The sequence below is a fragment of the Tachyglossus aculeatus genome, unplaced genomic scaffold, assembly GCF_015852505.1.
Source record: "Tachyglossus aculeatus isolate mTacAcu1 unplaced genomic scaffold, mTacAcu1.pri scaffold_123_arrow_ctg1, whole genome shotgun sequence".
Lineage (NCBI taxonomy): Eukaryota > Metazoa > Chordata > Mammalia > Monotremata > Tachyglossidae > Tachyglossus > Tachyglossus aculeatus.
The window spans coordinates 289,439-301,752 of record NW_024044852.1 but is presented as its reverse complement, the minus strand read 5'-3'; the positions used below and the strand labels follow the sequence as shown (position 1 = coordinate 301,752).

Genomic DNA, 12,314 nt, shown 5'->3' with positions numbered 1-12,314 from the left:
CTGCAAAAGTCTGTGTCTATCATTTTGTGCCGGGATGGTGTTCCTTGTTATGTGGGATCAGTGGGATGTTTTAATAAAGAGGACCTGCTATGCACTGAGATCTTGGGGTATGGTGTCTTCAGTAATGGCTAATGAATGAGACAGACAGTTTCCTGTTCCCTTAACGGGTCAATGAAAATAGTAATGATTCATTCATTCATTCAATAGTATTTATTGAGCGCTTACTGTGTGCAGAGCACTGTCCTAAACACTTGGAAAGTACAGTTTGGCAACAGAGACACTCCCTACTCAACAACAGGTTCACAGTCTAGAAGGGGGAGTCAGACAGCAAAACAAAACAAGCAGACAGGCATCAATACCATCAAAATAGAGAAATAGAATTATAGATATTTTCAGTAAGAAAATAGAGTAATAAATATGTACAAATATACACAACTGCTGTGGGGCAGGGAAGCGGGTAGAGCAGAGGGAGGTAGTAGGGGCAATGGGGAAGGGAGGAGGAGCAGAGGAAAAGTGTGGGTTCAGTCTGGGAAGGCCTCCTACAGGAGGTGAGCTCTCAGTAGGGCTTTGAAGAGGGGAAGAGAGCTAGTTTGGTGGATGTGAAGAGGGAGGGCATTCCAGGCCAGAAGTAGGACTTGGGCCAGGGGTCGATGGTGGGACAGGCGAGAGCGAAGCACAGTGAGGAGGTTAGTGGCAGAGGAGTGTAGTGTGCGGGCAGGGATGTAGGAGAGAAGGGAGGTGAGGTAGTAGGGGTCCAGGTGATGGAGAGCTTTGAAGCCAATGGTGAGGAGCTTTTGCTTCATGTGAAGGTTGATAGGCAACCACTGGAGATTTTTGAGGAGGTGAGTGACATGCCCAGAGCGTTTCTGTAGAAAGATAATCTGGGCAGCAGAGTGAAGTATGGACTGAAGCCGGGAGAGACAGGAGGATGGGAGTTAAGAAAGGAAGCTGATGCAGTAATCCATTCAGGATATGATGAGAGATTGTACCAACAAGGTAGCAGTTTGGATGGAGAGGAAATGGTGGATCTTGGCAATGTTGTGAAGGTGAGACCGGCAGGTTTTGGTGAAAGATTGGATGTGTGGGGCAAATGAGAGAGCAGAGTCAAGAATGACACCAAGATTGCTGGCTTTTGAGACGGGAAGGATGGTAATGCTGTCCACAGTGATGGGAAAGTCAGGGAGAGGACGGGGTTTGAGAGGGAAAATAAAGAGGTCAGTCTTGGACATGTTGAGTTTTAGGTGGTGGGCGGACATCCAGGTGGAGATGTCCTGAAGGCAGGAGGAGATACAAGCCAGGAGGGAGGGAGAGGGAACAGGGGAGGAGATTTGGGTGTCATCTGCGTAGAGATGTTAGTTGAAGCCGTGGGAGCAAACGCGTTCACCGTGTGAGCATAAATGGAGAACAGAAGGCGACCAAGAAATGACCCTTGAGGAACCCTTGCAGTCATGGGATGGGAGGGTGAGGAAAAACCCGTGAAGTGGACTGACAATGAACAGCCAGAGAGATAAGAGGAGAACCAGGAGAGGGTGGAGTCAGTTAAGCCAGGATTGGGTAATGTGTTGAGGAGAAGGGGATGTTCGAGAGTGTCAAAGGCAGCTGAGCGGTCGAGGAGGATTAGGATAGAGTAGGAGCCATTGGATTTGGCAAGAAGGAGGTCACCGGTGACCTTTGAGATGGCAGTTTCAGTGGAATGGAGGGGATGGAAGCCAGATTGGAGGGGGTACAGGAGAGAGTTGGAGTTGAGGAATTTGAGGCAGCGAATGTAGATTACTCGCTCTAGGAGTTTGGAAAGGAAGGGTAGGAGGGAGATAAGGTGACAACTGGAAGGGGCAGTTGGGTCAAGAGAGGGCTTTTTTAGGATGGTGGAAACGTGGGCATGTTTGACGGCAGGGGGGAAGAAGCCTTTGCATAGTGAGTGGTTGAAGATGGAAGTTAAGGAGGGGAGGAGGGAAGGGGTGAGAGTTTTTATAAGATGAGACGGAATGGGGTCCGTAGCACAGGTGGAGGGGTTGCACTTGAGAGGAGGGGGGAGATTTCCTCTGAAGGTACTGCTGGGAAAGTAGAGGAGAAGGTTGAGAGCAGGGGGGATGGAGAAAGGGAGAGGCTGATTTTGGGGACCTCAGACGTGATGGTGTTAATTTTCCTAATCAAGTAGGCGGCCAGATCGTTGGGGGTGAGGGCCGGTGGAGCGGGAGGAACAGGAGGCCTGAGGAGGGAGTTAAATATCCGGAACAGCTATGGGGGTGATGGGTAATAGTTGAGGTCTTTGTTAAGTGCTTACTATGTGTCAAACACTGCACTAAGCACTGGGGTAGATGCAAGATCATCAGGTTGGACACAGGCCCTGTCTGAAACTGGGGTCATGTCTAAGACAGAGGGAGAACAGGGATGTCATTCCTGTTTAACGGGTGAGGACACTAAAACACAAAGTGAAGGGATTTGCCTAAGGTCCCTCAACAGGCAAGTGGCAGAGCTGGGGTTGGAACCCACATCCACTAGGCTACGTTTTTTCTCTATGGTAACAGTTACCATCAAACCACTGCTGGAGAGAGAATCAACCATTGCCATTGTCGGAGAAAGAATCCAAGACTGAATGACCAAGCAGTCACAGCATCACCTATGGTCTTGTGTTCTTCTGCTTTCCTGCCAGCATCAAGTTCTACCCATCCCAGACCAACCCCTGTACCTTGAGGAAGGGACAGGGGGGGAAATGTATTGTGGTCCTAAGATCAGCTGGACCAGGCTGTTTTTGTTGCAAGCCATGACGTTGGGTCATCATCTCAAGCTTAGCTGCCTGCCCCTTTCTCCTTCAATCTTTGAGGTGAAGTAGTGCAGGATGTGTGGGGTAAGAGTCTCGTGCAGTTTAGAATCCCCTTACTATAATGCTTTGTGAACTAAACTGAGCAGGTTCTGAGAATGCCCCTGCCTGGAAACTGAAGCCTAGGTATTTTCATTGAAGAGGACCTGCTGGGGTTGGTGCGAATTTAGCTGTTCAATTTCGGCAAAAAAGCCACAATGCTGAGTCTTTATCCAATTATTCTGAAATCACTTGGGGCTGCCTGCAAACACCTGGGACTCTCCCAGCTAGATCAGGATGCATGATAAGCCCCCTGTTTTTGCTCTCTGCTCCTTCTGTTCAGGGAGAACCAGCAGCAGGTTCAAGTGGCCTGAAAACTGGGGCCGATCCAGGGCTCTCAGTGGGTGGTTATGATTGTACGTGGAATCAGAGCCAAAAGCCACAGTCTGGAGTTGTGTTGGAGGTCAGAATCCCTCCTCTCCCTTCTCCCACCAGCCCCAGAGTGGGAGTTCTCAGGAAAAGGGCAGCATCTGCAATGGGCAGAATTCTGGGATGCAGGAAGGGGCCGTGGGAGTCTGGGCATCTCACTGGGCTTCAGGGTTCCTGACAGCCTCAGACAAAGAGAGCCTGCCTGAAGCTGTGGTGGTTCCTCAACTTAGTTCACGGGGAGTTGGGGGGAAAGAAAAGCCTACTGAAACTGTAAAGACTTGACATTTGGGGCCTAGGTGGAATAGGTGATAAAGAGACTGTGAGAGTGGGAGCCCTGTGGTGGTAGAGTGGCCTGAGAGCCCAAGGAATCCGCCTTTAAGCCCTTCTTCCCCTCCCCTCTCCTTGGGGCGACCCCCAGCCAAATAGATAGGCAGGAGGCAAATTCGGCTATGTGCAGGAGCAGCTTCCTGGCCATGGATGGTCTCCATTCACCGCGTCGTCCCTGACCATCAGGGACTGGTAAGGGAGAAGGAAGATGTGGCTGCAGGAGGACAGTAAGCTTCTTGAAAGTAGGGATTGTGTCTAACAACTCTATTTTATTTTACTCCCCCAAGCACTTAGAACAGTGCTTTGCACATAGTAAGTGCTCAGTGAATGCCTTCGATTGATTGACCGATTCATTGAGTAAATATTATTGATCGACTAATTGATTGAGGAAGAGCCTGGGTTGGAAGAAATGGAAGTTTTGCCAGAGATCTGACTGGAGCTGCAGAGAGAGTGCCTCGGGCTTGGTTGGGGGTCTGGGAGGGAGAGGATGGAGACGATGTCCATCTCTGTCAGTCAGCCTCATGCTTTGGGGCTAAGACTCCTTCCTCATACACCCCCACGCACTCCACCTTTCATTTGGGAATCGTGCTGTAGGCCAGCTAGAGCAGACCTGCACAGGACTGAAGCATCCAGTCAGCTCTTACCTGGAAGAACAGTGCTGATCTCGTATTCTGGCCTGAGGGTTCTCGGACAGTGCTGATGGGACCAGGAACATGGACGGAGTCCTCACTCTTGTAGGGTCAGAAGGGCTGAAGTGGGCTCATGTCAGGATTCTTTAAGGTGAATCCCTGCGCTTTCAATTCCCTTGCTCCCAACTGCCATTCCCATTCCTCACCTTCCCCTTCCCCTCTTCCACCAAGCTTTTTCCCTCCCTGTCCCCCACCAAGACCACTCCCCCTCACCCCCTACCAAGGATTCCTCTGTACCAGCGCAGGTCCTCCGCTCCTCCCTCCCGACCCCCTCCCTCCCCTTCTCCCCGCCCCCACCCCATCCCAGTTCTCCTTTCCCATCGCCACCCCCCTTCCCACTCTCCCCGCCCAGGCCCCCGCAAACTCATCCCAATCCAAACCCTCCCCACCCCTCGCACCCTTCCCCCTCCCTCCCCTCCCTCGACAGCTGCTGCCAAGTGTGGCCTCTGGAACCCCCGCTCCGTTTTAAGTAAGATCCCTTTCATCCTGGACCTATTCCCTTCCAGCTCTCTACTTCTCCTCGCCCTAACTGAAACATGGTTGTCTCCGGACGACACGGTCTCTTCTGCTGCTCTCTGCAGTGCAGGCCTCTTCTTCTCCCACTCCCCCAGACTCACCGGAAAAGGAGGAGGTGTCGGTTTCCTTCTCGCCCCCCAATGTCGCTTTCGCACTATCCCTCCTCCCCCTTCCCTTTCCTTCCCTTCCTTTGAAGCCCACATTATTCGCCTCTACCACCCCCTCCAGATTCTTGTAGCCGTCATCTACCGCCCTCCCGGCCCCACTTCCAACTTCTTTAACGACTTTGACCCCTTCCTCACCTTCTTTCTCTCCTTCTCCATGCCCACTCTGATCCTCGGAGACTTCAATATCCACATGGATATCCCTAACGACTCCTCTGCCGCCCGCCTTCTATCTCTCCTTGACGCTGCCAACCTCTTCCTCCACCCCACCTCGCCCACTCACCAACTTGGTCATACCCTCGACCTCATCATCTCCTACCGCTGCACTGTGTCCACCCTCACCAACTCTGAAATCCCTCTCTCTGATCATAATCTTCTCACCTGCCTCCTCACTCATACTCCTTTCCCCTGTAAATCCGTATTACTCCCTCACAGAGATCTCCGCTCTCTGGACCCCACCCATCTTTCGGAGAGCCTCACACCCCACCTCGCCGCCCTCTCCTCTCTACCCAGTCTTGATGATCAGATTACTGCTCTCAACTCTATCCTTTCTACTCAGCTAGACTCACTCGCTCCCCTTTCCCTTCGCCGCTCTCGCACCACTAACCCACAGCCCTGGATCACTGCCACTGTCCACCTCCTTCGCTCTTATGCTCGAGCTGCCGAACGCTGCTGGCAGAAGTCTAAACACCATGCCAACCTCGTTCACTTCAGGTTTATCCTTTCCTGCCTTAACTCAGCCCTCTCTTCTGCCAGACAAAACTATTTCTCCTCCCTTATTGACACCCATGCCCATCACCCCCGCCAGCTCTTCCGTACACTCAACTCCCTTCTCAGGCCCCCGGTTCCTCCCCCTCCTCCTTCCCTCACCCTCAGCGATCTGGCCTCCTACTTCATTAACAAAATTAAATCCATCAGGTCCGACCTCCCCAAAGCCTCTTCTCCCCCTTTCTCAATCCCCCCGGCTCTCAACACTCTCTGCTACTCTCCCATCCTTTCCAGCAGTATCCTCAGAGGAGCTCTCCTCCCTCCTCTCAAGTGCTACTCCGGCCACCTGTGCTTCTGACCCCATTCCCTCTCACCTCATGAAATTTCTCACTCCATCCCTTCTCCGCTCCTTAACTTCCATCTTCAACCGCTCACGCTCCACTGGTTCCTTCCCCTCTGCCTTCAAACATGCCCATGTCTCTCCCATCCTAAAAAAACCCCTCTCTTGACCCCACCTCACCTTCTAGTTATCTCCCCATATCCCTCCTACCATTCCTTTCCAAACTCCTTGAACGAGTTGTCTACACTCGCTGCCTAGAATTCCTCAACAACAACTCTCTCCTCGACCCCCTCCAGTTTGGCTTCCGTCCCCTACATTCCACGGAAACTGCCCTTTCAAAGGTCACCAATGACCTCCTGCTTGCCAAATCCAATGGCTCATACTCTGTCCTAATCCTCCTCGACCTCTCAGCTGCCTTTGACACTGTGGACCACCCCCTTCTCCTCAACACGCTATCTGACCTTGGCTTCACAGACTCTGTCCTCTCCTGGTTCTCCTCTTACCTCTCCGGTCGTTCTTTCTCAGTCTCTTTTGCAGGCTCCTCCTCCCCCTCTCATCCTCATACTGTGGGGGTTCCCCAAGGGTCAGTGCTTGGTCCCCTTCTGTTCTCGATCTACACACACTCCCTTGGTGACCTCATTCGCTCCCACGGCTTCAACTATCATCTCTACACTGATGACACCCAGATCTACATCTCTGCCCCTGCTCTCTCCCCCTCCCTCCAGGCTCGCATCTCCTCCTGCCTTCAGGACATCTCCATCTGGATGTCTGCCGCCACCTAAAGCTCAACATGTCGAAGACTGAACTCCTTGTCTTCCCTCCCAAACCTTGTCCTCTCCCTGACTTTCCCATCTCTGTTGACGGCACTACCATCCTTTCCATCTCACAAACCCGCAACCTTGGTGTCATCCTCGACTCTGCTCTCTCATTCACCCCTCACATCCGAGCCGTGACCAAAACCTGCCGGTCTCAGCTCCGCAACATTGCCAAGATCCGCCCTTTCCTCTCCATCCCTACCGCTACCCTGCTCATTCAAGCTCTCATCCTATCCCGTCTGGATTACTGCATCAGCCTTCTCTCTGATCTCCCATCCTCGTGTCTCTCTCCACTTCAATCCATACTTCATGCTGCTGCCCGGATTATCTTTGTCCAGAAACGCTCTGGGCATATTACTCCCCTCCTCAAAAATCTCCAGTGGCTACCAATCAATCTTCGCATCAGGCAGAAACTCCTCACCCTAGGCTTCAAGGTTGTCCATCACCTCGCCCCCTCCTACCTCACCTCCCTTCTCTCCTTCTACAGCCCAGCTCGCACCCTCTGCTCCTCCGCCGCTAATCTCCTCACCGTACCTCGTTCTCGCCTGTCCCACCATCGACCCCCGGCCCACGTCATCCCCCGGTCCTGGAATGCTCTCCCTCTGCACATCCGCCAAGCTAGCTCTCTTCCTCCCTTCAAGGCCCTGCTGAGAGCTCACCTCCTCCAGGAGGCCTTCCCAGACTGAGCCCCTTCCTTCCTCTCCCCCCATCCCTCTCTCCATCCCCCCATCTTACCTCCTTCCCTTCCCCACAGCACCTGTATATACGTATATATGTTTGTACATATTTATTACTCTATTTATTTATTTATTTATTTTATTTGTACATATCTATTCTATTTATTTTATTTTGTTAGTATGTTTGGTTTGTTCTCTGTCTCCCCCTTTTAGACTGTGAGCCCACTGTTGGGTAGGGACTGTCTCTATATTTTGCCAATTTGTACTTCCCAAGCGCTTAGTACAGTGCTATGCACACAGTAAGCGCTCAATGAATACGATTGATGATGATGATGATGCACTTCTGGGACATGATTCCCCATCTCCTTGTTAGAGACTAAGACTCATTGTCAAATCTCTACCCCATGTCCTTGGAGATCCCAGTCTACTGAGGCAAATTTCAGAGGATTGTTGTCCTCATTCAGAGATGATGAAATCTCACCGGGCACTTACGTAACTCCCTGGGTCCAGCTTTGTCCATCTTGCAACTCCATTTGTGTTATTTGTGCTCTGGCTCTTTCTCTGGCTCTTGCACTGTTTAATCTAGGCATATTCACCACACAAATGTGAGTGTATGTGTGTGTTTAATAATAGTAATGATAATGGCACTTATTAAGCGCTTACTATGTGCAAGGCACTGTTCTAAGCACTGAGGAGGTTACATGGTGATCAGGTTGTCCAACAGGGGGCTCACAGTCTTAATCCCCATTTTACAGATGAGGTAACTGAGGCCCCAGAGAAGTTAAGTGACTTGCCCAAAGTCACACAGCTGACAAGTGGCAGAGCCGGGATTTGAATCCCTGACCTCTGCCTCCAAAACTCGGGCTCTTTCCACTGAGCCACGCTGCTTCTCTTTGCCAAAGACCTGACTGGAGGTGCAGAGAGAGTGCCTAGGGCTTGGTTGGGGGTCTGGGAGGGAGAAGATGGAGAAGATGTCCATCTCTGTCATTCATCCTGTTTGTAGGATGGGGTGTGTGTGTGTGTGTGTGTGTGTGTGTGGTTGTGGTTGTTTGTTTGTGCATATTTTCCTCTTGCTTCCATTAGATTGCAAACTCCTTGGGGGCAGAGACCATAATTAATTATTTTGCAAGATAATGGTTGTGTTGTTAAAACAAATTCCTAGAGCTCCAGGAACTCCTCACATTGGGCAGTGAACATGTCTTCCAACTCTTATGTTGTACTCTCCCATGCACTTAGTATAATGTTCTGCACATAGTAAGCGCTCAGTAAATTCGATTGAATGATGGACTGATTACAGTACATCAGGGTGTGTGTGTGTGTGTGTGTGTGTGTGTGTGTGTGTGTGTGTGTGTTTGTTTACCAGGCAGCAACTCAATCTGGCCAATATGGGGGGGGGCCTAAAAGGCTGCATCATGTGGCACATAGATAATAATAATATTAATTATAATAATAATGGCATTTGTTAAGTGCTTACTATGTGCCAAGCACTGTTCTAAGCACTGGGGGGGATACAAGGTAATCAGGTTATCTCACATGGGGCCCACAGTCTTAATCCCCATTTTAAAGATGAGGTAACTGAGGCACAGATAAGTTGAGTGACTTGCGTATAGTCACGCAGCAAGCAAGTGGCAGAGGTGAGATTAGAGCACATGACCTGCGATTCCCAAGCCCGGGCTCTTTCCACTGAGCCATGCTGCTTACAGGAGCTTGTATGACCAGTGGTGGGACACAAAGGCTGAGGAGAATCGGAACTGTGCTGACCATCAGCAAACCAAGGGCTTTTATTCATCAGTGAAGAATCCATACGGTCCCTTCCACAGTATCACAGCACTGCCCAAGAGCCCAAGATAGTGCCACCCCTTCCAGATAAGCAGAGAATTGTGGGGAGCTGGCAACAACCTTTCTGATATGTTTGGAACGATCTTTTCACCAATCAAGAAGAGACCTTGAAAAACTAGAAAGAACTGGCTGATATGTGAAGACACGTTCTTTGTTTCAGGTTTTGAGGAAGTCACCTGTAGAAAATTACACTCTTGTGAGAAGCAGCGTGGCTCAGTGGGAAGAGCATGGCCCTGGGAGTCAGAGGTCATGGGTTCTAATCCCAGCTCTGTCACCTGTCAGCTGTGTGACTTTGGACAAGTCACTTCACTTTTCTGGGCCTCATTTACCTCATCTGTCAAATGGGGATTAAGACTGTGAGCCCCCTGTGGGACAACCTGATGAGCTTGTATCTACCCCAGCACTTGGAACAGTGGTTGGCACATAGTAAGCCCTTAACAAATACCAACATTATTATTATTATTATTATTATTCGCTATGGGAAGGATGTTATTTATTGCTCAGGTAGCTGCATGGGCTTTTTCATCATCATCATCATCATCATCACAATAATAACAATAATAATAACAATAAAAATCATGGTATTTGTTAAGCGCTTACTATATGCAAAGCACTGTTCTAAGCGCTGGGGGGATACAAGGTGATCAGGTTGTCGCACGTGGGGCTCACCGTCTTAATTCCCATTTTACAGGTGAGGTAACTGAGGCACAGAGAAGTTAAGTGGCTTGCCCAAGGTCACACAGCTGACAAGTGGTGGAGCCGGGATTCAAACCCATGACCTGTGACTCGCAAGTCTGCACTCTTTCCACTGAACCACGCTGCATCATCATCATCATCATCATCATCATCATCATCGTCATTATCATCATCATCATCTCCCTGGATGTTTCATTCAACTTCAAAAGTCCTAGAGAATTGTTGTAGGGTCTCAATTACCCAGAAAGCTCTTTGCAAGAAAACACAATTGTACATGACAAAAAGTATGTGATCTTTGAGCGCTGACTAAACTTTCTCAGAAAAATAAGCTTCAGGTGAATACGCCAGTCAGAATACTCGAGAGAAGACACTTTTCCTATTGAACACATTTCTCAGAGCCTCTTTCATGTTTTTGTTCCTTAGGCTGTAGATGAAGGGATTCAATGTGGGGGTGACCACTGTATACAGCACAGTTGCTATCGTACCTTTACTGAATATTTGGGTAGATGGTGGACAAAGGTAGATCCCAAAAGTGGTGCTGTAGAATAAAGTAACCACGGACAGGTGAGAACCACAGGTTCTGAAAGCTTTCCACCTTCCCCCTGCAGATGGGATTCTCAGTATGGTGGAGATGATGCGAATGTAAGAGGACAGGATCCCGGTGAGGGGACCTACCCCAATCACTACTGCAAGGACAAAAATCATTACTTTGTTGATGACGATACTAGAACAGGAAAGCTTTAGGACCTCGTAAAGTTCACAGAAGAAGTGAAGAATTTCACGATTGGAACAGAAGGATAAGCGAGCCACCAATAGGGTGTGTATCAGGGCATTGAGGGAACTGACGAGCCAGGACCCAGCAACCACCAGAGTACAGAGTCGTGGGCTCATGATGGTGGTGTAGTGGAAGGGGTGGCATATGGCCATGTAGCGGTCATATGCCATCGCGGTGAGGAGAAAGTGGTCCAAACTTCCGAACAGAATGATGAAATACGTTTGGGCCAGGCAGCCAGTGTAGGATATAGATTTCTTGTGGGTCTGTATGTTGTCCAGCATCTTGGGGACCGTGGTGGACAGGAGACAGATATCGACCAGGGACAGGTTGGTGAGGAAGAAGTACATGGGGTTGTGCAGGGCGCGTCAGAGCCGATGGCCAGAACGATGAGTAGGCTCCCCAGGACCCCGAACAGGTACATCCAGAGAAACAGCGTGAAGACGAGCTGCCGCAGCTCTGTCTGATCGGACAGTCCCAGGAGGAGGAATTCCGTGATGCTGGTTTGGTTTCCCTTCTCCATGGGGCTGGAGGATCTGCTGGGGGAGATATATCATGCTACTGGCATGGTGGAGCAATCACATCCTGATTCAGATTCTCTAGATTTTATGCAGTTTAATGTGTGTGTGCGGGGGCAGGGCAGGGCAATCAGTGGAGAGACCCCTGTTGCTCGATTTCAGACGTCGCCCCAGCTTTATTGGAAATGTGGTTGGGAGGCTGGGGTCTGGCTGGAGTATTTGTTCACCTGAGATTCTCCGGCTCACACTCTCCAGCCTTCCTGGGGTCCTGGGACCACCCTTCCCGGGCCCTTGTGTGTGTCCACACAAGGTGCAGCGAGTTCTATTTCCACCGCACCCCCAGGCACAGCACTGGGCTCTCCCGGTCCGGCTACTCTTCATTCTCCATGGAACTCCCCATCAGAGACTCGGAGCCCATCATCAGTGGCCCCCCAGGCTCTCTCCTGAGCCTTCTCCAAGGAATCTGATTCCAATTCTCAGGCCAGGCCAACTCAGTAATAAGGAGAAAAACATGGGCCTCTCTCATTTTGGTGCCAAAAGAAATTTGCTGGGTCCTGTTGATGGACTTTACGGTGCTTGCAGCTGCCCTGCACCCAACCCTTAGCATATGCCCCCCAACTCCTTCCTTATACCTTTTCAATAAGTTTACTTTTGCTTTCTTTTTAAGCTCAACACACTTATTTCTGCAGGGCTCAGCCCAATCCTCGCTCCCAGCCTTGTTTGTCTTCCTCGTGTCTGGAGTTCCCATAAGAATGAGGGTTCTGGCGTCTGCAGGGGGTGGTCCAATTGCTACGGTAGTTTCCCCTCCACCCACCCAACCATTACAGGAGTGAAGCCAGATCTCTTTCAAGAGTGGAGGGTGGGTCATCCAAGTGGCTGAGGTCCCCATAAGAGGGAAGCCCCGATTTGGGACGGGCCGCTGGCTGGTCAGAGGAGTCTTCTTTCTCTCCCCAACGGTATGAAAGTAAAGCCAGAAACCACCTAGGAAACACTGGGAAATACTACAGGCATTTTTGTATTCTTG

At 50.4% G+C, this 12,314-nt stretch overlaps 1 protein-coding gene across 1 annotated transcript; it reads right to left on the bottom strand.

The window, feature by feature from the left end:
• Nucleotides 1-10,420: 10,420 nt before the first annotated feature.
• LOC119922745 (olfactory receptor 7C1-like) lies at nt 10,421-11,140 on the bottom strand (the record flags this gene model as incomplete). Its single annotated transcript, XM_038742417.1, has 1 exon — nt 10,421-11,140. A coding segment is annotated over one exon (720 nt), but the record flags the coding sequence as incomplete, so codon positions are not given.
• Nucleotides 11,141-12,314: the final 1,174 nt, after the last annotated feature.